Source organism: Lampetra fluviatilis, chromosome 47 (assembly GCF_964198595.1).
Source record: "Lampetra fluviatilis chromosome 47, kcLamFluv1.1, whole genome shotgun sequence".
Taxonomy (NCBI): domain Eukaryota; kingdom Metazoa; phylum Chordata; class Hyperoartia; order Petromyzontiformes; family Petromyzontidae; genus Lampetra; species Lampetra fluviatilis.
Genome location: NC_136321.1, coordinates 9,350,243 through 9,373,353, shown reverse-complemented (window position 1 = coordinate 9,373,353; position 23,111 = coordinate 9,350,243). Strand labels below are relative to the sequence as shown.

Genomic DNA, 23,111 nt, shown 5'->3' with positions numbered 1-23,111 from the left:
ATTATCATAATTATTACTACCCTGGGAAAATAAAACAGTTGTTTTGTTGTTTGGCGACCGTCACCATAACTGTAAGCCGTGCCATCGAGTGCCTCTCCCCTACGAAGGAGACCCGAGGTGCTGTCGTATTTTTAGTCGCTCGTCCTTCCACCCCGCACCTCCGATGAGCATGGCCAGCCACGTACGACGCGAAAGAAAGATGCAGCGTGCGGTTACGTAACCAGGAGCCGGGTAAACCAAGTGGCTCTGCCCGACCACGTGCGGGAGGAGTGTCGCCAGTGACCGCTCACGACAGCGGCACCCCGGGGGGTTTGTTCACCTTGTATCCTCCGCACGTGAGCCCCGCGTTCCGCTTGGCCAGGACGCACTTCATGCGCAGGAAAAACGATCGCTCGATCTCCAGCTCCGCTGGAGGAGGACGGAGGGGTGGTAGGTGGGGAGGGAGCAGAGAGGGGCGTGTGAGCAGCTGGTAAAGGGGCAGCCCCTGCAACTGCCCGCCTATGCCCCCCCCCCTCCGCCTCTCCGTCTCGAGACGGCCTGAATAATGTGTTCGTCTAGCAGTGGATCGATCGTGGCTGACGATGAAGATCAACGTACCATAATAATCATTGATTTGATGCCATCATCACGTGAGTTCACATCCAATACAAATTTGCGTCACAACATCAATTGTGGAAGTACTTAATGTAAGTCATTAATGAACACCCTCATTCACTTGGCATTATCATCTGAAAAAAAAATTCACGTTAAATCAAATCGCATCATCATCATCATCCAAATACAATATCGTCCTTAGAATGATAAACAACTGCTAACGTCTTCCGCAAAATTGGCAAAGGCGCAGCCCTGCTATTGCCCGCTCACGCCACCGCTGTCGGAAGAGCCTTCCACTGGAGGGAGCTCTGGAGATACCCGCTCTTGGGTACTTGGCCTTCTCTTCCCTGCCAGCAAGACGTCTTGAAGAAGGCGACAGTACCCACACTTCACCACACGGCGCGCGATCCGACGCGCGCCACGAGCGACCCCGTTTCGACTGCCACACCCGGGACATGGAACCAGGGGGGAGTCTCCAGCGCACCGCACAGCGCCACCAACCCCGGCCACCCGGACATCTGAAGCGGTCTCGGGGCATCCGCTAGCTCCATTCGGCCTCAAACGGCGCTCCTGGCGCGGTGTCTAAGACATCAGCACCGGGGTGAAGAAAGCGGTCGGGGGAGCGGCACGTGACCACGCCGGCTGGGTGCGCCGCGCCGGCCTTGGTGGCACTTGCCCCCATCGGTCTGTCGAGGCTACGCGGGGGGGGGGGGCAACTTCGTCCCACCGCCGCCCTCTCACCTTGCACGAAGTTGGAGTGGAAGGGCTGGTGGAAGGTCAGCACGGCCGTCATCTCGTCGTGATCGGCCGGGTGGATGTACTCAAAAATACTGTTCCCTGTCAATTCTACCTACACACACAGAGCGGGGCGGGCGGGTGGCACGGTCAGAGGCGGCGGCGGCGGCGGGGGGACAGAGCCCCCCCCCCCCTCCCTGGGAGAGGACCCCCCAGACCCCCCCCCTCCACCCCAGAGCCCCATGCCCACCACATTCACCCGCTGGGTCACTGGCACCGCACACCTGGATGTCACCGACGTGACGCAGAGAGAGAGACAGAGACACGGAGAGAGATGAACACACAGGTTCGACACACGGGCAGAGAGACGGAGGGATTAACAGAGAGTCGGACAGACAGGTTAATATTTAGACAGACAGGTAGGTGGATAGACAAACAGACAGACAGGTTGATGTACAGACAGAGAGACAGGTGGATATAGAGATGGACAGGCAGGCAGATGGATAGACAGACAGGCACACAAGCGAGCACACTGACAGGCAGATTAGCAGGTAGACACAGACCATCAGATGGACTGACAGGCAGACAGACAGAGGGGGAGAGAGACACAGAGAGAGAGAGACGTAATCGCGTGAACACGCACCGCAGGTACCGGGACCGAGGCACGGGAGGGACGCGGACAAGCCGGGCGAGGCAACGCGTCGACGCCCGAGTGTTTTATTGGGGACGCGAGCCGTCCGGCTCCCCCCGGCGTTGTGGGCGACGGCGAATGGACGACGCGGAGCATCTTACCTGAGAGAGGCCCAGGTGGACCGATGCCGTCTCCGAGATGTACATGATCTTGCCGTCCGGAGCCACCACGAATATGAATCCGTCCAGCGTCTGTCCACCGACGAGACGCACCGAGAGCATTTGCGACCCGCGCCAGCGTCTGTTTACGCGACGTGAGCAAAACTCGCGTGCGCACCTAGCCTGGCACAAGCGCCGTGGCGGCGGCGTCACCGCCACTTACATGGCGAGCGGCGGTTGTGGTTGTTGTTGTTGTTGTCGTGGTGGTGGTGCAGCTACAAACCCCTCCTCTGCATCAGGTGGAGGGTTTTACGACACAACGTTTTACTCACGCGGCGAACCGACACACCCCCTGTTATTACACTTTGGTAATTGGTTAGTATCTACTTCACATTTACGCCGGTAAATTGTAACGTGAGTGCGTTCTTGGCCACGTCTCAATGCTTTTGTTTGCTTGGTTTCACGGTGCGTGTGTGTGCGCGTGTGCGCGCGTGCGTGCGTTGACCTGCAGCAGATGTGAACCCAGCTCCCGGCCCACATTGTCAAGGGCACTGCTCCGGGCAGTGTGACCCCACGCCTCACCCAGACCTGACAGCGCACACACACACAAAAACAAAGACAACGGTAAAGATCCCCCGTGTAGCTTCAACAGACTGTCGGGGCAAGAGCTGTTAGCGAGCAGCACCTATGAAGGCCGGCACGGCACACGAGGAGGCGCGTGGCCAACACCACGCCCGGCCGCCTTTGTCTCCCTCGTGACGATGTTTACTACACACCGCACCAGGTACTCAGGACTGGTTCAGATAATCGTCATTGGTGTTGGCCGTGAGCGGGAATCGAACTCGGGTGGCCGGGTTCGTAGCGCAGAGCACTAACCTGCTACACTACCGATCCCCACACACACACGGACACACAAAGACAAAGATCCCCCATGTAGCCTTCATTTATTATTGCCCCAAAATAAATAAGAAATTGGGAGTGGTGGGGGGTGGGGGGATAATAAAATATGGCTACACGCGAGAGAGACGGCGCACGCAAGTGGACATCACAGAACCAAATCTGAGACGTCACTTCTTCAGGTCACACCTTAGGTCCATATGCGTTGTAGGGTAGAGGGGTGGCCAACGCCTTCCACACGCGCCACGCAATACGAGAGCAATGGTGTCACTCTCAAGAGCTGCCATTCGGCCACATTAAGCACAACAAACATATGCACAACTCACTGCGCTTTAGACCTCGGTTTAAAATCTCAGGTGGCTTCCTGGATTCGAACCCAAGGGCCCGCAGTGGTGCAAGCCTTGCGCTCTGGTCTCTGAGCCGCGTGGTCACCTCGTGTCAGCCCACGCTGTCTGATTGAGTTGCTTCGAGCGCTGGGAGCGGGCACGCTACGCTCGTCGGCACAGCGCACAGAGGAGTGGTTTATGGCTCGCAAACCACGACCTGGAAGCTGGTGTCTTCCAAATCCTGATGTCCACACACCACACGAGGTACTCATCGAAGGCCGAGACGATCTAGGGGAGGCCCTGGGCCAATTCGGATTTTACCCGACATTGATGTTGGCTCTGACCGGGTATCGAACTTGGGTCACCGGGTTCGTAGTGCAGTGAGCTAACAACTATGCTACCGATCTCCACACATGCACCTACACGCGGCCTCGTACACGATTACAAAGACAAGACAAGACAAAGATCCTCCGTATAGCCTGTAACAGACTGTTGGGGCAAGTGCTGTTAGCGAGTAGCAGCCCCTATGAAGGCCGGCACGGCACGTGAGGCGGTGGGTGGCCAGCACCACGCTCGGCCGCATTTGTGTCGAAAGCCTCAAAGTGCACGTAGCCTGGCACAAGCGCCGTGGTGACGTCACCATCGTTGTTGACCAGATTTGTGTAACTTTATTGACACGGGGCCATATGTTTGGTGTGCGTTGTCTTACTTTCCGGAGATGATATATTTGTAGGCCACCCCATACCCCTGATCATATGGGGGGGGGGGGATTGTTTGACCATACTTCACCACGCTGGTCAGTGCGGGTTTGTGAATGGTGAATTGGGTGGGAAGAGGGGCAGCATTATGCGCAGCCCTTGCAATTGCCGGCTCAATCCACTGCTGGCGGAAAGCCCAGAGATCCCTCGCTCGATACAAATCCAGGTGCCTCTTCGTCCACGCTCAGTAGAACATCTCGGTAGGTGGGTGACCCCCCCCCCCCCACACTTGAGCCCACCCTGCACACGACGTGCCCAAAATCAGTCCCGCTGCCTGCGGAAGTGGACAGAGGCAGGAGTGGGTGGGGGGTAGAGGGGTCTGGGTGTAGGGTGGCAGGGGTGGAGAGGTGTGGGGGTGGAGGGGTCTGGGTATAGGGTGTTAGGGGTGTGGAGGTGTGGGGGTGGAGGGGTCTGAGTATATGGTGGCAGGGGTGGAGAGGTGTGGGGGTGGAGGGGTCTGAGTATAGGGTGGCAGGGGTGGAGAGGTGTGGGGGTGGAGGGGTCTGGGTATAGGGTGTTAGGGGTGTGGAGGTGTGGGGGTGGAGGGGTCTGAGTATAGGGTGGCAGGGGTGGAGAGGTGTGGGGGTGGAGGGGTCTGAGTATAGGGTGGCAGGGGTGTGGAGGTGTGGGGGGGGGATCTGGGTGTAGGGTGGCAGGGGTGTGGAGGTGTGGGGGGTGGGTGTAGGGTGGCAGGGTTGTAGAGGTGTGGGGGTGGAGGGGTCTGGGTATAGGGTGGCAGGGGTGTAGAGGTGTGGGGGGGTGGGGGTGGAGGTGGGGTGGGTGTAGGGTGGCAGGGGAGTTGAGGTGTGGGGACAAGTGGCGGTGGGCATTGAACCAACTTCCAAGAGCGTTCTTTCTTTCTTTCAAACCCTGCCCGCTCAGCGGAGCTCGAACCGCGCGGAGCGAAGTTCCCCGTTGCGCCCAAAGAAGCCGCGGGCGGCACTTGATGGTTACGTAATGGGGTGGGTGGGTGTGGAGCGGGGGGGGGAGCGATGGGTGAGGCAGCAGGAGGAGGAGAACACGCAACGAAGGGGACAGGATGGGCGAGTGGGGGCACATGAGCCCGCATACTGATGCAGAGATTACTGGCGAGGAAAAGTCATTAAGCGGTGTGGTCAGGCACTTTGCAAGCATCGGCCGCTAAACAATAAATCTTAGGGGATGCGCGCCACTGTGGACTTCTCCCTCGACGACGACGACAACCGCCGTTCGCCACTCAGTGGCGGTGACGTCACCGCGGCGCTTGTGCCATGCTAGGTGCACGTTAAGGCCACGTGGCAGTGCCGAACGCCCGCCGGCAGGAGGTCGGGGGCAGACCCAGCAAGTGCCGTGGGTCGACTGACCGAGATGAGTGGCCGATGCACCACCACCTGCGGCCCCTACTGTGCCAACTTGCTGCGCTTTAGCCACCCGGCGCTCCGCTCGTTGTTCTGAGCGTCGCTCCTCTTGACACAACCCACACACGCACGTGACACCACCAACAACAACAAAACCCAATCACACCGTTTGTGTGGGGGGGAGCGACGTTTCGGACAATGGACCCTTCATGGCATCGCTGCCAATGCAAGTTTAGGTCAACACGTGGTGTCCGAAACACCGTGGCCTTTATTTAAATAAATAAATACGTGATGAACAACTCAGCACCCGTACACAGCACGTGTCAATCCACTGCTGGATGAGGGCCTCCCCACACCTGACCGTTGCTGGTCGTCATAGAAGTGCAGTGCAACACTGGATTGGTCGGCACTGCCCTCTGCATACCATTGCATTCGTACACAAATTCACGTGCACGATATAAAAAGACAAAGGTCCCCCGTATAGCCTTAACAGACTGATTGGGCAAGCGCCTATGAATGTCGGCACGGGTGGCCAGCAATGCTGAGCTCTACACACCGTACCAGGTACTCAGTTCAGGTTGAGTCGACCTAGGGGAGGCCCAGGACCGGTTTAGATAATCGTCACCTGGTGTTGACCGTGAGCGGGAATCGAACTCGGGTGGCTAAATTCGTAGCGTGGTGCGCCAATCACTGCACCACCGCTCCCCATACTCAAGACAAAGAACCCAAGTACAGTATAGCCTTAGCAGACTGTAGGGGCAAGTGCTGTTAGCGAACACCTATGAAGGCCGGCAAGGCACACAAGGGAATGCAGTGGCCAGGGCCACGCCAGGCCGCCTTTGTCTCCCCAGTGGCGATGTTTACAAACCGCACACTCTATTTGAGGCCGAGTCGACCCAGGGGAGGCCCAGAACCCGTTCAGATAATATAATCGTCACCAGTGCTGGCCGTGAGCGGGAATCGAACACGGGTCGCCAGGTTCATAGCGCAGTGCGCTAACCGCTACACCACCGCTCCCCACCACACACACACAGACACACACAGACGCGCACCCTGCCACACACACAGAGACACACACAGACGCGCACGCTGCCACACACACACAGACACACACAGACGCGCACCCTGCCACACACACACAGACACACACAGACGCGCACCCTGCCACTCACACACAGACACACACAGACGCGCACCCTGCCACACACACACAGACGCGCGCGTTCATCAAGGAAGACACAGGTACGCCGCGCGTTTTGCTCATTGCATTTAAATGAGAGCTGGGGGTGACCGCCTGTGGCCAAGGCGTGAACATGCGCGGGTGCGACTCGGCGTCTCCCCCCCGCCCGCCAGCCCCGCCGTCTCAACGCGGGCCTGGGGTGAGTAGGGAGGAGAGAGAGACGAGGGGGTAGGGCGGGTAGGAGAGCATCGGGGTAATCATCACATCAGCATTCTGCGCCACGTGGAGGCGAGTGCTCTACACGTGTAATATTAGAGGGGGGGGGGGGGGGGTATTTGACACACATGCATATACATACGGATATTGCATGCATGCATAGAGAGGAGAGAGAGAGAGCGATGGAGAGAGACTGTTACAATGCGTGCACACAAATAGAATACAAACACCACTCCCCCCACCAGCCATACGCACGTATGGGGTCTTTGCTGGGAGCAAGTGCTGTTAGCGAGCACCCATTAAGGCAAGAGGGAAGCCCTACGGGTGTGTATGGTATCATGGCTTCCATCGAGAGAGATACAAAGACAAAGGTCCCCCGTATAGCCTGAGCAGACTGTTGGGGCAAGCGCTGTTCGCGAGCACTAATGAGGGCCTGAACGGTACACGAGGGGGTGGGGTGGCCAGCACCACGCCCGAACGCCTTTGTATCCCCAGTGGCGATGTTTACACACCGCCATCAGGTACTCGTATGAGTCTGAGTCGACCTAGGGGAGGCCCAGGACCGGTTCAGATAATCGTCACTGGTGTTGGCCGTGAGCGGGAATCGAATTCGGGTAAGCGGGTTCGTAGCGCAGCGCGCTAACCGCTACACCACCGCTCTTCAAGAACCCCCCCTACACACACTGCACACCACAACACGCACAAGCCAACCAAAAAAAACCCTTGTCTCCATGGCAGCCTCCCCCTCCTAATGATCCACTAATTATCCAGGATACAAATATATTATCTTCCTGCTACTCCCTCCTCCTCCACCACCACCGCTGCCACCACCACATTAGGTATTTAATTCAACTCAAATCGATGGCCATTTAATTGTAATCAGGGGCTCCTTTGCATTTTTATTGACTTCACGTGGAACTGCGAGCAGAATTGTACGGCATTACCATTAAGTATGATTACCGTCCTCATAACTATGCCATCGTTACAATATTTGTATTTATTACTTTATAAGAGACTGGGAAAACATGTGTGCGTGTTTCTTTAATTATATATGTTATATATTTTTGCTGCGTTGCCTGCAGTTCGAGTGCAGAATATAGACGGGCGAGAGGTGTGATTTTTTTTGCTTTCTAAGTCTTGAGAATTCAAATATTGATCGTCATCATCATTACCATCAACCCCAGAACCACCGCCATTCATTAACATCACCATAATAATATATTAGAATTATCACGATCGTTATTGTAATGATCACACCGCACTATAATCATCATCTCCACCACCACGATCATCATCATCATCGACGTCATCACCGCTGTGATTATCGTCACTGTCACACGTCACCCATCACTTTAACCACCACACATCTTTAGCATCGTCACCAAGAACCACTGCTGTTCATGAGCGCATTCTCTCACCCCAATTAACTCTACCTCTCTGGCCTGTCTATGTGCTATGAAGGGCCATTGCCCGAAACGTCACCTATTATATTTGTTTGTTTTAAGGCCACACACACAGTGATCAATTATTGGCGAGTGTGTTTAGGGGATGATCTTAAATTGTGATTGTGCAAAACTGCCATCACAGCACCACCGTCTAATGTGTTTCACTCTGATCATTATCACCGTCACGATCATAAAATCATTATCATCACTGTGTTATCATCATAATCATCATCACGTATCCAAGTCCCACTTTTTCAAAACGACAATGACATCCCCCCCTCCCTCACCCCGCTGGCTAATTAAAAGAAAATGTAATTCAAGTTGATGTTGGTGAACCACGTGGGAACTCAAGGGACTCCGCGATGAGACTAATTTGGAACGAGTCACATGGCGTCTCCAGAACATCAAATCAAAACTGAGACGTTCCAGAGTTGACAATTACAGCATTGGCTTCGCGGCCCAATCACGCAACCCTTTGAGCCGTAACTTCTAAAAGCCTTAGACTCATCTCACAAAAAAAACCCATAGACTTACATAGAGATCCACATACTCACGCAGAGACCCATGGACTCGCGTAGCGATCAAGAGACTCGCATAGATATCCATTGAAAAAACTGGAATGCGCTGACAGGGTCATCTACAGTGCTCGAGACCCAGAGTCTCACCAATTTCCGCCATTCGCCACTAAGTGACGGTGACGGTGCCAGGCTAGGTGCACTTTGAGGCCACGTGAAGTGTCGAAGGCTCTCTGACAGGAAGTCTCGGGACAGACCCAGCAGGTGCCATGGGTCGGCTCACTGAGATGACCGGTAGATGCACCAGCTCTACCCCCTAGATTCACTCACAGAGGGACCTACAGACTTACAATCCCATAGACTAACACGAAGACCGAGTGACTCACGTAAAGACCAAGAGACTCACATGAAGCGCCATAGACTCAAAGACCCACATACTTTCACAGAGAGCTCATCATTGGTGTAGCAACAGCATCATCACCATCTTCACCACCACACACTGCCTCTGTGTTCCAATTATCAACGAGTCGACCCGCAACTCGCCATCACCTGATGTTCGTGATGTGATGTTGACGTCACCCATACTCACATAGGGATCATGGGTCGCTGTGTGAGTCTATGGGTCTCTATGCGAATCTATGGGTCTCTATGCGAGTCTATGGGTCTCTTTGTGAGTCTATGGGTCTCTATGCGAGTCTATGGGTCTCTTTGTGAGTCTATGGGTCTCTATGCGAGTCTTTGGGTCTCTATGCGAGTCTATGGGTAATCTATGTAAGGTGACTTTAACGTCACTGGAGTACATTAACGATGTCCTGAAGTGTAACTTTATACGTATTTAATTTGAATATATATTTTTAATAAGCTTAAATTCGTGTCGGACATATCCACTCCGACAAAGGCAGAGACTCCGCGTATCGTTTCACAAACTGTTGGGACGCCTGCTGTTGGCGAGCACCTATTAAGGGCGGAACGGCAGACGAGGGGGTGGTGTGGTTAGTACCACAGAAGGCCGCCTTTGTCTCCCCAGTGCTGATGTGTGACACACACACACAACAGCGGGGACTCGCTTCAAGGACTAGTCCTCTTAATGGAATGTCTCTGGACCGCTTCAGATATCATGCATCAGTGATGTAAGCGCGGATAGGAATCGAACTCAGGTCTCAAGTAGAGCATACGTATAGGGGGTGGAGCGGTGGCGCAGTGGTTAGCGCACTGCACTATGAATCAACTTGGCAACCTGAGTTCGAATCCCGGCCACGGCAAACGTCAATGGCGAGTGATAACCTCAACTGGTCCTGTAGCACCAACCGGTCCAGCGTGGTGAAGTATGGTCATACAACTCCCATGATCGACACGGCATTGGGGAGGCACTCATCCAGCAGTGGAGTTTGCCAATGGTGTTTTAGAAACGTAATTAAAGTACGTTATTATTGTTGCATTCGTCGGCAAATAATAATGCAATTTTATTTCTCTACTAACTGTTAGTCCAAACATTTAACATTAATATTGTTGGACTTATTCGGGAAAGCGGTTGGCGTATTAGAATGATATTGCTGCACGGCGCAGTAATATTTACACATACAGTACACAGAGGCAATGTTCATGAACACTTATTCACAGCAACAACAACAACAGTTGCCATTCGCTCAGTCACGCGATGACCTCGCCAGCGCTTGTGCCAGGCTAGGTACACCAAACAAACACACAAAGACAAGCTTCCCTGTCTAGCCGCTAAACAGACTGTTGGGGCAAGTGCTGTGCACGAGTAGAACCTATCAGGCCGGCACGGCACGCGAGCGGGTTCGGTGTCAAACACAATACCCGGCCGCCATTGTCTCCCTAGTGGCGATGTTTACACATCGCACCAGGTAGTCATTCGAGGCTGAGTGGACCTAGGGGAGAGGCCCACTACTGGTTCAGATATAATCGTCACCGGTGTTAGCTACGCGCCAAACCTTAACAGCACTTGCCCCCAATAGTCTGTTCAAGGCGACCCGGGGGGAGGGGGATTCTTTGTATCGTTGTGGATTTGTTTTTGTATTTTCTTTAAATCTAAAATGTGCATCGTAGTGTCAGCTATCGCCCGTTGTCGGCGGGGGGAGAACATTGACGGTGATGATGAGTGCCAGACCATTCGTTGGCACTGCGCTTACAAGGGGAGGTGGAATCTTGATATTACACTGCAGTCACGCGCACGCCGATCGAGACGAAGGGAGCGAGCGAGCGAGCCAGAGCAATAATTGCGGAACATTTACAAAGCGTAGCGCTTTGCTCGTGGTTGCTACATTGAGGCTGCGAGGTCGCTATCGTGCACTGCGTGTGAGTGTGTGAATATACGTCTTGTGGGGAGCGGTGGTGGAGCGGTTAGCGCGCTGCGCTACGAACCCGGCGACCCGAGTTCGATTCCCGCTCACGGCCGACACATGTGACGATTATCTGAACCGGTCCTGGGCCTCCCCGAGGTCGACTCGGCCTCAAATGAGTACTTGGTGCGGTGTGTGAACATCGCCACGGGGAGACAAAGGCGGCCGGGCGTGGTGGTGGGCACCCACCCCCTCGTGTGCCGTTTCGGCCTTCAAAAGGTGCTCGCGAACAGCACTTGCCCCAACAGTCTGTTACAGGCTATACGGGGGATCTTTGTGTGTTTTTAATGTCTTGCCAAAAAAACTCCCCGCGGGTTCGAGTACGGAACCATGTTGTACCTTTATATAGAGACGCCGACTCATCCGGCGATGATGATGCTGCTGCTTTTGTGTTGACAGCAGGTGCGCAAGCACAAACAACAACAATCATTCCGTGTCAATAACACCGGGGTCTTAGCAAAAATATATAATTGTCAACGTTTCGGGTAATGGCACCTTACGTCCTTATGAAGCATGCTAATTACCCGAAACGTAGCCTATATTTGTTTTTACTTTTCAGACCACGATGTTATTGAGGAATGCGTTGCGTTTTGTCTTACCGTAGACTGTGTAATATAAATATAGACATGAAAGTAAAGATCCCCCCCAGTAGCCTGAACATAGACTGTTGGGGCATATGCTGTAAGCGGGGCAGCACGCGTGAAGGCCGACACGGCACACGAGGGGGTGGGTAGGCGGCCAGCACAACGCCCAACCGCCTTTGTCTCCCCAGTGGCGATGTTTACACAGAGCACCCGGTACTCATTCGAGGCCGGGTCAACACACACACAGACACAAGTACATATGTAGGCGCACACACGCGCAGACATGTAAACTCACACGTTCATGTATATACACATACAACATATATTCTTGGTTCTTTCGGTAAAGTCACGTAGAAGGGAAATAATAAAATAATACAAATATAAAACAATACAAAAAATTATCACGACGTTTCGACTGCAACACAAGCAATCATCATCAGGTGTGAAATCCACAACATGTTTTATGTCAGTAGAGAACATCTCATCATCATCATATTTTTTTTCAGACATTCGGTCAAATAATTTAAATCGATCGTCTTTCGAATTTACATTTTCAGTGATAATGATGCCGATGCTACATCGAGTGAATGATGTTTGCAGTAATGAAATGGCAATTATTTTGCAATTAGAATGTATAGATTTTTAGTACGAATGTTTGCCGTGTATATGATACTACGTCTTTATAGAGGATTATACAGTGTACAGTACATGTAAGTCAGAATGTCTTATTATGCACTCTTACGACTCCAGTGTGGCCGCTTTGTTTCACCAAAACTGATGTTTACACACCGCATTTTTAAGGCTGAGTCGACCGAGGGGAGGCCCAGGACTGGTTCTGGAATCGAACCCGGACAACCGAGTTCATAACACAGTTGCGCTAACCACTGCGCCACCGCTCCCACTATATGTGTGTATAATGATACACACACACATCGAGTGAATTTACTGCCTATTTAAAACCCTCGTAGCAATATAGATTGTGTATTTAATTCGGTAATATAATTATTGTAGTCCGTATAAGTGTTCATATGTATTTATATTCTAGTAATATACCTACCGATGTAGGTGTGTATTATATGCAATTAATATTTGTATACAGAAATATTGTGTGTGTAGTTACGTTATATGTATAAGATGATACGTATTTTTTATGCCGTACATGTGTTTGTACGTTTGTGAGTGTGTACGTTAAATTGTGACACTGTAAACACTTTAAACTAAAGTGCCTATGTACTAAAAAGAAAAATAAGCATTCTATGTACAGCACATTAAACGCAACTAGAATAAAAATGATGCTTACGCATGGATTCTGTAACGATTTCCAGTCCGCATGTATCATGAAGCATTTCAATATCGAGTTTAACGATCCTGGTCAATAACCAATTTGTCCGATGTTATCTGGGCTCAGTCCCTTAAATGACACACGACTCAATAACAAAGTTGAAATTACTTCGGATAAAATGTACGAGAGTTCTCGTCGGAGATTGTTTGGCTGCCTATGTGAGGCTCTGGATCACTCTGTGTCTATCGGTATCTATTTGAGTTTTTGAGTATGTATTCGAGTCTACGGGTATCTATACAGGCTATGGGTCACTATGGGTCTCTGTGGGTCTCGGAGTCTTTGGAAGCCTCAAGAACAGTTGGGTCGGACTTTCTCGTCTGGAAAGAGTGGCAGTGCAAATGCGTTGTGTGCACGACGGGGACTCTTGTACGTGAACTTGACGTGGATTACGAATGAAAACGAACGGGCCGATTATTCTTCCACACCATTGTCACATTATATAAATAATGTATACAGAATCCAATATTCCGACTATTTTCTTATTCCTTACATCTGCGGTACGAATGCTATGATGAACTCGGAGATCTGCGTTCAATTCCTGTCCGCGCTAACATCAGCTGTGCGTGATATCTCAGACGGTCCAGAGCCCTCCCATGAGTACCCGCTGTTTCATGTGTAACACATCGGCACTGGAGTGACAAAGGCGGCTGGCGGTTGTGGTTTCAACCACACCACCCCCTCGTCTGACGTTCCGCCTTTAATAGGTGCTCGCCAACAGCACGCGTCCCAACAGTCTGTGTAACTATGTCCGGCACGAATTTAAGCTGATTTAATTTGAAAACAAATGTATATTTTTTACGTATGAAGTGACACTTGAGCGTATCGTTAAGGCACTCCAGTGACGTAAAAGTCACATACATAGTCACCCATACACTCAGAGAGAAACCCATAGACTCAGAGAGAGACCCATTAACTCAGAGAGCCATAGACTCACACAGAGACCCACAGACTCACACAGAGACCTACAGACTCACACAGAGACCCACAGACTCACAAAGAGACCCATATACTCACAAAGAGACCCACAGACTCACACAGAGAGCCACAGACTCACACAGAGAGCCACAGACTCACACAGGGAGCCACAGACTCACACAGAGAGCCACAGACTCACACAGAGACCCACACTCTCCGTGCGAGTTTGGGTGACGTCCCCATCACATCACGAACATCAGTGGTGGTTGCCCATCACCAGTCGTAGGTGATGGCGAGGTGTGGGTGGACTCGCGAGGTGTGGGTGGACTCGTGAGGTGTGGGTGGACTCGCGAGGTGTGGGTGGACTCGTGAGGTGTGGGTGGACTCGTGAGGTGTGGGTGGACTCGTGAGGTGTGGGTGGACTCGCGAGGTGTGGGTGGACTCGTTGAATATTGGAACACAGAGACAGTGTGTGTGGTTGGTGATGAACGCGTGAACGTCAATACGTGGACAGTAATTATACGTTGAGACACAAAAAACACAGAAGGGCACGTGACAGACCCAGGTGCCATGGCTTGCCAAACTCCCATACAAAGGCAAACACTAAGACCCCCCGTATAGCCTCAACATACTATTGGGGCAAGTGCTTTTAGCGAGCACCTATGAGGGCCGGCACGGCACACGAGGGGGTGGGTGACCAGCACCACGCCCGGCCGCCTTTGTCTCTCCAGTGGGGGACGTTTACACATCGCACCACAGACTCATTTTAAGGCCGAGCCGACCGAGTGGAGGGCCCCAGGAGCGGTTCAACTGTTCGCCACTGGAATTGGCCGTGAGCGGGAATCGGGGTTCTGCAGCGCACTACGATGGTGACCCGGCGTGCCGGGCTGGACACGACGCTGCACTGCACGCGCAGTCACTCGAGACGACACCCGAGTAGCGGCTCTGCCCAGCTCGGTGTAGACGTCACCGTCACACAAACATCGCCGTGCTGCCCAACATCTCTGACGCGACGCAGATGCGCGCCTGGATTGGGGGGGGGGTCTCAGTCGAGACGCTCTCTCTCACCCTCTCTGCGTGTGTCAGTAGATCAGAATCTTTAATTTATACCGGAGGAATCCGAAGAGCTATGAAGCCTCTTCTTCACAGACTTCCAGTAGAGCCACTCTCTCCCATCCGTGTTTCAGTAGATCGGAATCAGAATCTTATTTTTATACCGGAGGAATCCGAAGAGCTATAAAGCTCTTTTTCACAGATGTCTAGGAGATAAAATCTCCCCTCTGGGTGTCTCATTTCCGTTCAGACAGACCACTAAAGTTGTCTCAATTCAAAGTCTATGCGGCGCCTACGAATTATTTCAAAAAGTTGCACAGAGAGAATGGCAGAAAATTTCGATTTAAAGCTTCTTTCGTGACTGCAGGAATTCATCTTCTTGGTTTTTTCGGTAAAGTCACGTAGAAGGGAAGTAATAAAATAATAAAAATAAAACATTAAACAATTCGCACGACGTTTCGGCCACAACGCAAGCAGCCGTCTTCAGGCTGCTTGCGTTGTGGCCGAAACGTCGTGAGAATTGTTTTATGTTTTATTTTTATTATTTTATTACTTCCCTTCTACGTGACTTTACCGAAAAAACCAAGAAAATGGCAGAGAAGCAGACGGATAGACAGACTCCCGCTCTATAACCTACTATATAAAGACAAAGACCCCCCGTATAGCCTAACAGACCGTTGGGGCAGGTGCAGTTAGCGAGCACCTATGAAAGCCAGAACAGAAAACGAGGGGGTAGGTGGCCAGCACCACGCCCGACCGCCTTTGTCTCCCCAGTGGCGATGTTTACGACACACCGCACCAGGTACTCATTTGAGGCTGAGTCGACCTACGGGAGGCCAATCGCCGGTTAAGACAATCGTCACTGATGTTGACATACACAGACGATATTCCTCCTCGACATATTAACCTTATGGCGGGACCCCATAAGGTTAAAATGTATTTCCAGATAAAACAAATGTAATCAAAGGTATGTTTTACATAACCCATAGGCCGCACAGCCTTCTCGCAGTGCATTAATTCAGCAGCATCGATTAAGGTACCGGACAGTACTAGCAAATACATACTGCACACATACCTGCAGTGATATACAGGATGGTCCAGATGTTTTGTGACCCCTCCAATTTTTATCTCTTTGCATATTAGTTTCTGTTTAAAATAAACCTTCTTTTAAAAAAAATACGTTTTTTTTAATTAAATGTAGGTCACTCGACATCATCTGGACCACCCCTATACGATATTAGACGGTGGTGGTCACTAACACACAAGCTGGACTCGCCGGATTGTGCTGCGTACTCAACATCAAGGCGATCGCGTTCCAACGGGTCAGGCCACCAACGGCCGATCCGGTCCACCGACGGCAGATCCAGTCCGTGCGGCATTGGCGGCCGAATCCGTGCTCCGCGCATCCACTCCACGTCTTCCCTTCCCCAACCCGGCTCAACAGAATCACGTTGATGCCGATTGGCCAACTTCGTGATCAGCGCAAATCACCTGAAGCCAGTGGCTCCGCCCGCGTAGGTCGCAGTCCGCGCTCGAGACGCACGCCTCACGCGCATGCTGAAGTCTCTCTCGTGTGTTCGGGCAAGCGAGTGTTTGCGAGCACCTGTTTAATGTCCAGGGTGGGTGGGCGAGGGGGACTCTACACCACCACTGCTCTATATTTCACCAAGGATTGGCGTTATTTTGCACCCGCTGGAATATTGAGGCTCGCGGCCACAGCCAGAGCGAGAGGTTAATACTCGATGCGGTGTGCCGGTTGCCACAAAAGACAAGATCCCCCGTATAGCCTGCAACATGCTGTTGGGTCAAGTGCTGATAGCGAGGAGCACCTATGAAGGCCGGCACGGCACACGAGGGGGTGGATGGACAGCACCACGCCCGGCCGCCTTTGTCTCCTCAGTGGCGATGTTTACACATCGCACCAGGTACTCATTTGAGGCCGAGTCGACCTAGGGGAGGCTCAGGACCGGTTCAAATAATCGTCACTGGTATTGGCGTGAGCGGGCATCGAACCCGGGTCGCCAGGTTCGTAGCGCAGCGCGCTAACCACTACACCACCGCTCCCACACACACAGACACGTAGATGCCCACACACACACGCGCCTGGCACGCAGGAGCGCGTGCGTTCGATCCCGGGGCCGCGGCGATTATGCTGTTGTACGTCTGGAGTCCGCGTGTTCCCCCTCTCCCCGTGGTGGTCCCAGCGTGGATCTACTCCTCCGGGTTTTCCCTCCTCCCCCTCCACACTGAGAATCAATGCGCGCTCGGATGATTTAGCCGCGACCTCACATTTCCGTAAGCGTGGCGATGATGAATATCAACCACGACGACGATGATTCGTGATCGTCACGTGTGGCTAGCACGCCTCTAGATGAGAGCTAACAGCTCCATTGACTTCACCTGATAAACAAACGAGTTTCGTTTTCGTATAGCAAAGACAAACGTCCCCTGTATAGCCTTAGCAGACTGCTGGGGCAAGTGCTGTTAGCGAGCACATGTGAAGGCCGCCACGGCACACGAGGAGGTGGGTGGCCAGCACCACGCCCGGCCGCCTTTGTCTCCCGATATTTACACACACTCATATCTGGTATTCACTTAAGGCCGAGTCGACGTAGGGGAGGCCCAGGACTGGTTCAGATATTCTTCACTAATCTTGGCCTCCACACACACACACACTGGCACACCCACACAGAAACTTGCACAGAGAGATTTGCACACACACACACACACTTTCACACACGCACTTTCACACACACACACACTTGCATAAAGACACACGCACATAGAGACGCGAAAAGACCTCGAATAGCCTCATACTTGAGTGCAAATCCATGCGTGGGGCCAACACAGCCCTTTCGTCCTTTGTGGGGACAGATTAAAGACGATCCACATCTTACAACGCGATCCAATAACAGTCACAGCCAGCCCCACACCCCACCACCCACCCACCCTCCCATCACCATCGACACCACCCAGCCACTCATTACCACCACCTCCATCACCCGCACACTCATTACTACCACCACCCACCCACCCTCTCGCCACCACCACCCCCGCTTCGCACCCACCCATCCATTACCATCACCACCACGAACTTTTCCACCCATCCACCCACTCACTTCACCACCCACTACCATCACCACCACCCACCCATCACTGTAACCACTAACCCCACTCAACCACCCATCACTACCACCCACCCATCACTGCAACCACTAACCCCACTCAACCACCCACCCATCACTGCATCCACCAACCCCACACAACCACCCATCACCACCACCCACCCATCACTGTAACCACTAACCCCACTCAACCACCCATCACCACCACCCACCCATCACTGCAACCACTAACCCCACTCAACCACCCACCCATCACTGCATCCACCAACCCCACACAACCACCCATCACCACCACCCACCCATCACTGTAACCACTAACCCCACTCAACCACCCATCACCACCACCCACCCATCACTGTAACCGCTAACCCCACTCAACCACCCATCACCACCACCCACCCATCACTGTAACCACTAACCCCACTCAACCACCCATCACCACCACCCACCCACCACTGTAACCACTAACCCCACTCATCCACCCATCACTACCACCCACCCATCACTGTAACCACTAACCCCACTCAACCACCCATCACCACCACCCACCCACCACTTTAACCACTAACCCCACTCAACCACCTATCACCACCGCCACCACCAACATCCACCCCAATCCTAACTTCCCACCGCAGCTCTTACTTTCATTACAGCTCTTTCGCTCTCTCTCTCTCGCGCTCTCTTTCAGATAATTCCCATCTCGTGTGAGGAGGTCTCTTCAGGAATGTAAATCTGGGCGCGCTTTCGGTAAATGGAAAGTTAATCTCGGGCCGACAACTTCAAAGCAAATAATGATGCTGTGCGCGATGTCCGCGGTGGGGGGAGGGGGGGTGCCTTGTGTTCAGGGAGCGGTGGCGCAGCGGTTAGCGCAACTCGGGAACGCGGCGTCGGCTAACATCGGTGGCGATTATGCAAAACGATCCTGGGCACTCCCCTAGGTCGACTCAGCCTCAATTGAGTATCCGGTGGGCTGTGTAGTAAACATGGCCTGCTGGGGAGATGCCCAGGACCGGTTCACACATGCATACGTACACACACTAATATATTGTTTCCGTGCATACCGTAGCTCAGAGAAGACGTCTGCAATTATAAACACTATTGCTTAATCGAAATGAAACACATAGGCGACGTTTCGGGCAATGGGCCTTCCTCATGAGTAAACAAATACATGTTCGTACTATAAAGAGATGGCAATTGTCCCAACACGTGAGCGATGTATTTGTCTCTGTCTTGTCGTGCAGCGTTATCGGTGCCGAGTCGCTGTTGGACTGTGCTTGTGCACCCAGCAGGAGCAGCAGCAGCAGTGGCAGCATCGCCGCAGAATTGGAACTTTGATCCTCACCCATGTCGTTACTTTGTGCGTGACATTGTCTTGATGTCGCCTGGAATTACTTTTGCTGCATTGCCCAAGCGTGCATTTGCTGTTGAAAAATCGACAGGAATTGATGTACTTTATTTATTAGTAGTTCGATTATTTTATTTCCCATGACTTGCTTACCTCTGCACTGCTGTCGCGTTTTGCATCATTGTTCTTTGCTGTTGTTGTGAAAAAGAGCTTCATAGCTCATCGGATTCCTCCTCAAGGCCGAGACGATAATCGCGACTCTGGATCTGTGCCGACGGGCAGCAGTCGCCGGAGAGCGAGAGAGGAGTTTCCAAGACGCGAAGGCGGCCGAGAGGGCGAAGGAGAGAGTGGTGGAGGAGGAGTGGAGGAAGGAGGGCAGGAAGAAAGGAAAGATGTGGCCTCGAAATTGAAACAAGCGAATGATGTCATTTTCTACTCTGGCAGTCGCGGTAGCTAAGTCGGGATCTTGCAATTTCCATTTAAATAACAACCACCCGGGATTAACAACTAATCTGGGTCCGACCTATGTCGCAGAGATGTTTTTTTTTATTCTCCCACTCTGCTTTTGCGCCTGTGTGTGTGTGTGCGTGTGTGCGTGTGTGTGTGCGTGTGTGTGCGTGTGTACGTGCGTGTGTACGTGTGTGTGCGTGTGTGTGCGTGTGTGTGCGTGTGTACGTGTGTGTGCGTGTGTGTGTACGTGTGTGGGCGTGTGCGTGTGCGCGTCTGTACGTGTGTGTGTGTGTACGTGTGTGTGCGCGTGTGTGTGTGCGTGTGTGCGTGTGTGTGCGTGTGTACGTGCGTGTGTACGTGTGTGTACGTGTGTGTGTACGTGTGTGGGCGTGTGCGTGTGCGCGTCTGTACGTGTGTGTGTGTGTACGTGTGTGTGCGTGTGTGTGTGTACGTGTGTGTGTGCACATGCGTGTGTACGGGGAGCGGTTAGCGTGCTGCGCTACGAACCCGGCCACCCGAATTCGATTCCCGCTCACGGCAAATACCAGTGACGATTATCTGAACCGCTCATGGGCCTCCCCTAGGTGGACTCGGCCTCGAGTACCTGGTGCGGTGTGTAAACATCGCCACTGGGGAGACAAAGGCGGCCGGGCGTGGTACTGGCCACCCACCCCCTCGTGTGCGTGCTGGCCTTCATTGTCGCTCGCTAACAGCACTTGCCCCAAACAGTCCGTTAAAGCTATTCAGGGAATCTTTGTCTTTATCTGTGTGTGTGTGTGTGTATGTCTCAGTCTATATCTCAGTGTGCGCGCGCGCGTCGCGATTTCGCGCCTAGACTCGCAACGAGACGTAGGAATCACGAAACCCAATTAGCGAATAGACGAAGCGACGGTGGAAAAATGGCCTCGCGAAATATAAAAAAAAGATCCGCGACACCCTCAGTCCAGGCGGCGAGGCCGCATTCTCAAAGAGACAACAACCACCACCACCACCCCCCACCCACCCACCCCCACCACCATTCATCTCCTCGGTCTCTGCCATCTGGTGCGCCAATGCCTTCCTCTGTATGCATCCAACACACGCGACGGCGGACCATTCGATTTTCAAACCCCGGGGCCAGGGTTTTCTCAAACTCCAGTCCGCGCGGAGACACCCACCTCTCACCCTGCTGCTTCGTCTTTCCGCGTTTGACAATTTACTCCATCACCCCCCCCCCTCCCTTTTCACATTAAAATACAAAATGCAACCCCCGTTCCGCGCTTCACGCACACGATGATTGTTAAAAGCACGTCCCGTGTGGCGCGCGAAGCAATTGACACGCTGCATGCGTCACGTGTAACGCGTGTACACGCGCGCGCGCACGTGGAAGACGTGTGAACACACACGCGCACTCACACGTAGACAGCGTTCATTTTTTACCAGCCCGTCACGTGGGACTTGTTTATCAATCATCGGGTGCGTGCAGCGCGGAACGAGTTACATTTGTATTCCGATGGGAGTGGTAACTTGACGAACGCGGAGAGACAGAGCGTGGTGATGGGGCCGCGGGGACTGGCGTCAACTGAAAGCCGATTCAAAAACAAAAATCGAGATCTTGGCGAACCGCCTGCGTGGTGTTCCACTTGGCTGTGGGGGTTTTCTTTTCAAAACACCAAGCGGCCAGTAACAAACATCACTACCACAATTATTATAGATGATTATTAACACGCGTTTTGAACCGAGCAGGATAATCATTACGAGTATTATGATAATGGGCCAGGGGAGAGAGGCGATGGTGATGATGATGATGATGTGAGACTGAGTTCCTCAGTCGAGCAGCGCAAGGGAAGAAGCAGCAATGGAAGTGGTGTGAGCCGCAGTGTGGGTGAGTGCGTGGGTGAGTGCGTGGGTGAGTGGGAGAGTGAGTGAGTGAGTGAGTGGGTGAGTGGGAGAGTGGATGGGTGAGTGGGAGAGTGAGTGAGTGGGGAAGTGGATGGGTGAGTGAGGGAGCGAGTTGGAGAGTGAGTGGGAGAGCGAGTGAGTCGGAGAGCGAGTGAGTGGGGGAGTGAGTGGGAGAGTGAGTGAGTGGGAGAGTGAGTGAATGGGAGAGTGAGTGGGAGAGTGAGTAAGTGGGAGAGCGAGTGAGTGACTGGGAGAGTGGATGGGTGAGTGGGAGAGTGAGTGAGTGGGGGAGCGAGTGGGAGAGTGAGTGGGAGAGTGGGAGAGTGAGTAAGTGGGAGAGCGAGTGAGTGAGTGGGAGAGTGGGTGAGTGGATGGGTGAGTGGGAGAGTGGATGAGTGAGTGGGGGAGTGGATGGGTGAGTGGAGGAGCGGGTGGGAGAGTGAGTGAGGGAGTGAGTGAGTGGGTGAGTGGATGGATGAGTGGGAGAGCGAGTGAGTGAGTGAGGCTACACCGGAGGTTGTTCGTATCGACAGGACTTCACCCAAGGGAGAGGAGTGGCTTTCGCTGGGGCGCTATGGGCAAACACAACTCTAATCTACATTTATCCACCATCGATAGTCAACACGGGGCGAGCCAACACCACCGCTGTACGAGCAGTCACCACGTCCCACCACCAACTGGTGGATGATTGATCACCACCACCACCGTCATGCCCATCAACAGCCACGCTCAATCCACTGCTGAATGAAGACTTCCCAACCCCCTCGCACACCCAAATCCCTGCTGTCGTCATCCCTCACGACGCTGCCACTGCACGTCAGCGGAGATAATAATTTACTGCTGCTGCTGTGCCTGCTGATGCCACCGATCCTGACCGTCGGACATAACGACCCGTTCTTTCGTAGCGGCGACGTTGCTCCTAAGCGACCCACAGCGACCCACCACCTTGTTCACAACGACCAACGTGATGGGACCCCGGCTTCACTCTTTTGCTCGAAGAATATACGAAGGTGTTAAGATGTTCAAACACCAAATAGACAGCCTACTAAGTCGGCATTCACCACAAGTGCCCGTGGCAGAACGCGCGACACAGACGCGCTTTGGTCATCACGTCTGCGTCGTCTTTGGAACTGGTTGCCCTCCACCAGCGCTGCGCCCTCCTCCATCGCCTTGCCTCGCCGCCGGCGTGAGATCGGAGGACAACGCCAAGAGGACAATGTGGTGATGTCTCGCGCATGGAATGCGCATTGTACATTTGAAT

At 53.0% G+C, this 23,111-nt stretch overlaps 1 protein-coding gene across 1 annotated transcript in view; it reads right to left on the bottom strand.

The window, feature by feature from the left end:
* LOC144947781 (single-minded homolog 2-like) overlaps nucleotides 1-23,111 on the bottom strand; it is a 65,920-nt gene that overhangs the window by 10,860 nt on the left and 31,949 nt on the right. The window contains exons 2-5 of the mRNA XM_078877136.1: nucleotides 2,624-2,706; nucleotides 2,122-2,211; nucleotides 1,336-1,444; nucleotides 320-408 (exon numbers count right to left, since the gene is read on the bottom strand). Of these exons, the coding sequence (XP_078733262.1) occupies nucleotides 320-408; nucleotides 1,336-1,444; nucleotides 2,122-2,211; nucleotides 2,624-2,706 (371 nt within the window). The remainder of the gene's footprint in view (nucleotides 1-319; nucleotides 409-1,335; nucleotides 1,445-2,121; nucleotides 2,212-2,623; nucleotides 2,707-23,111) is intronic.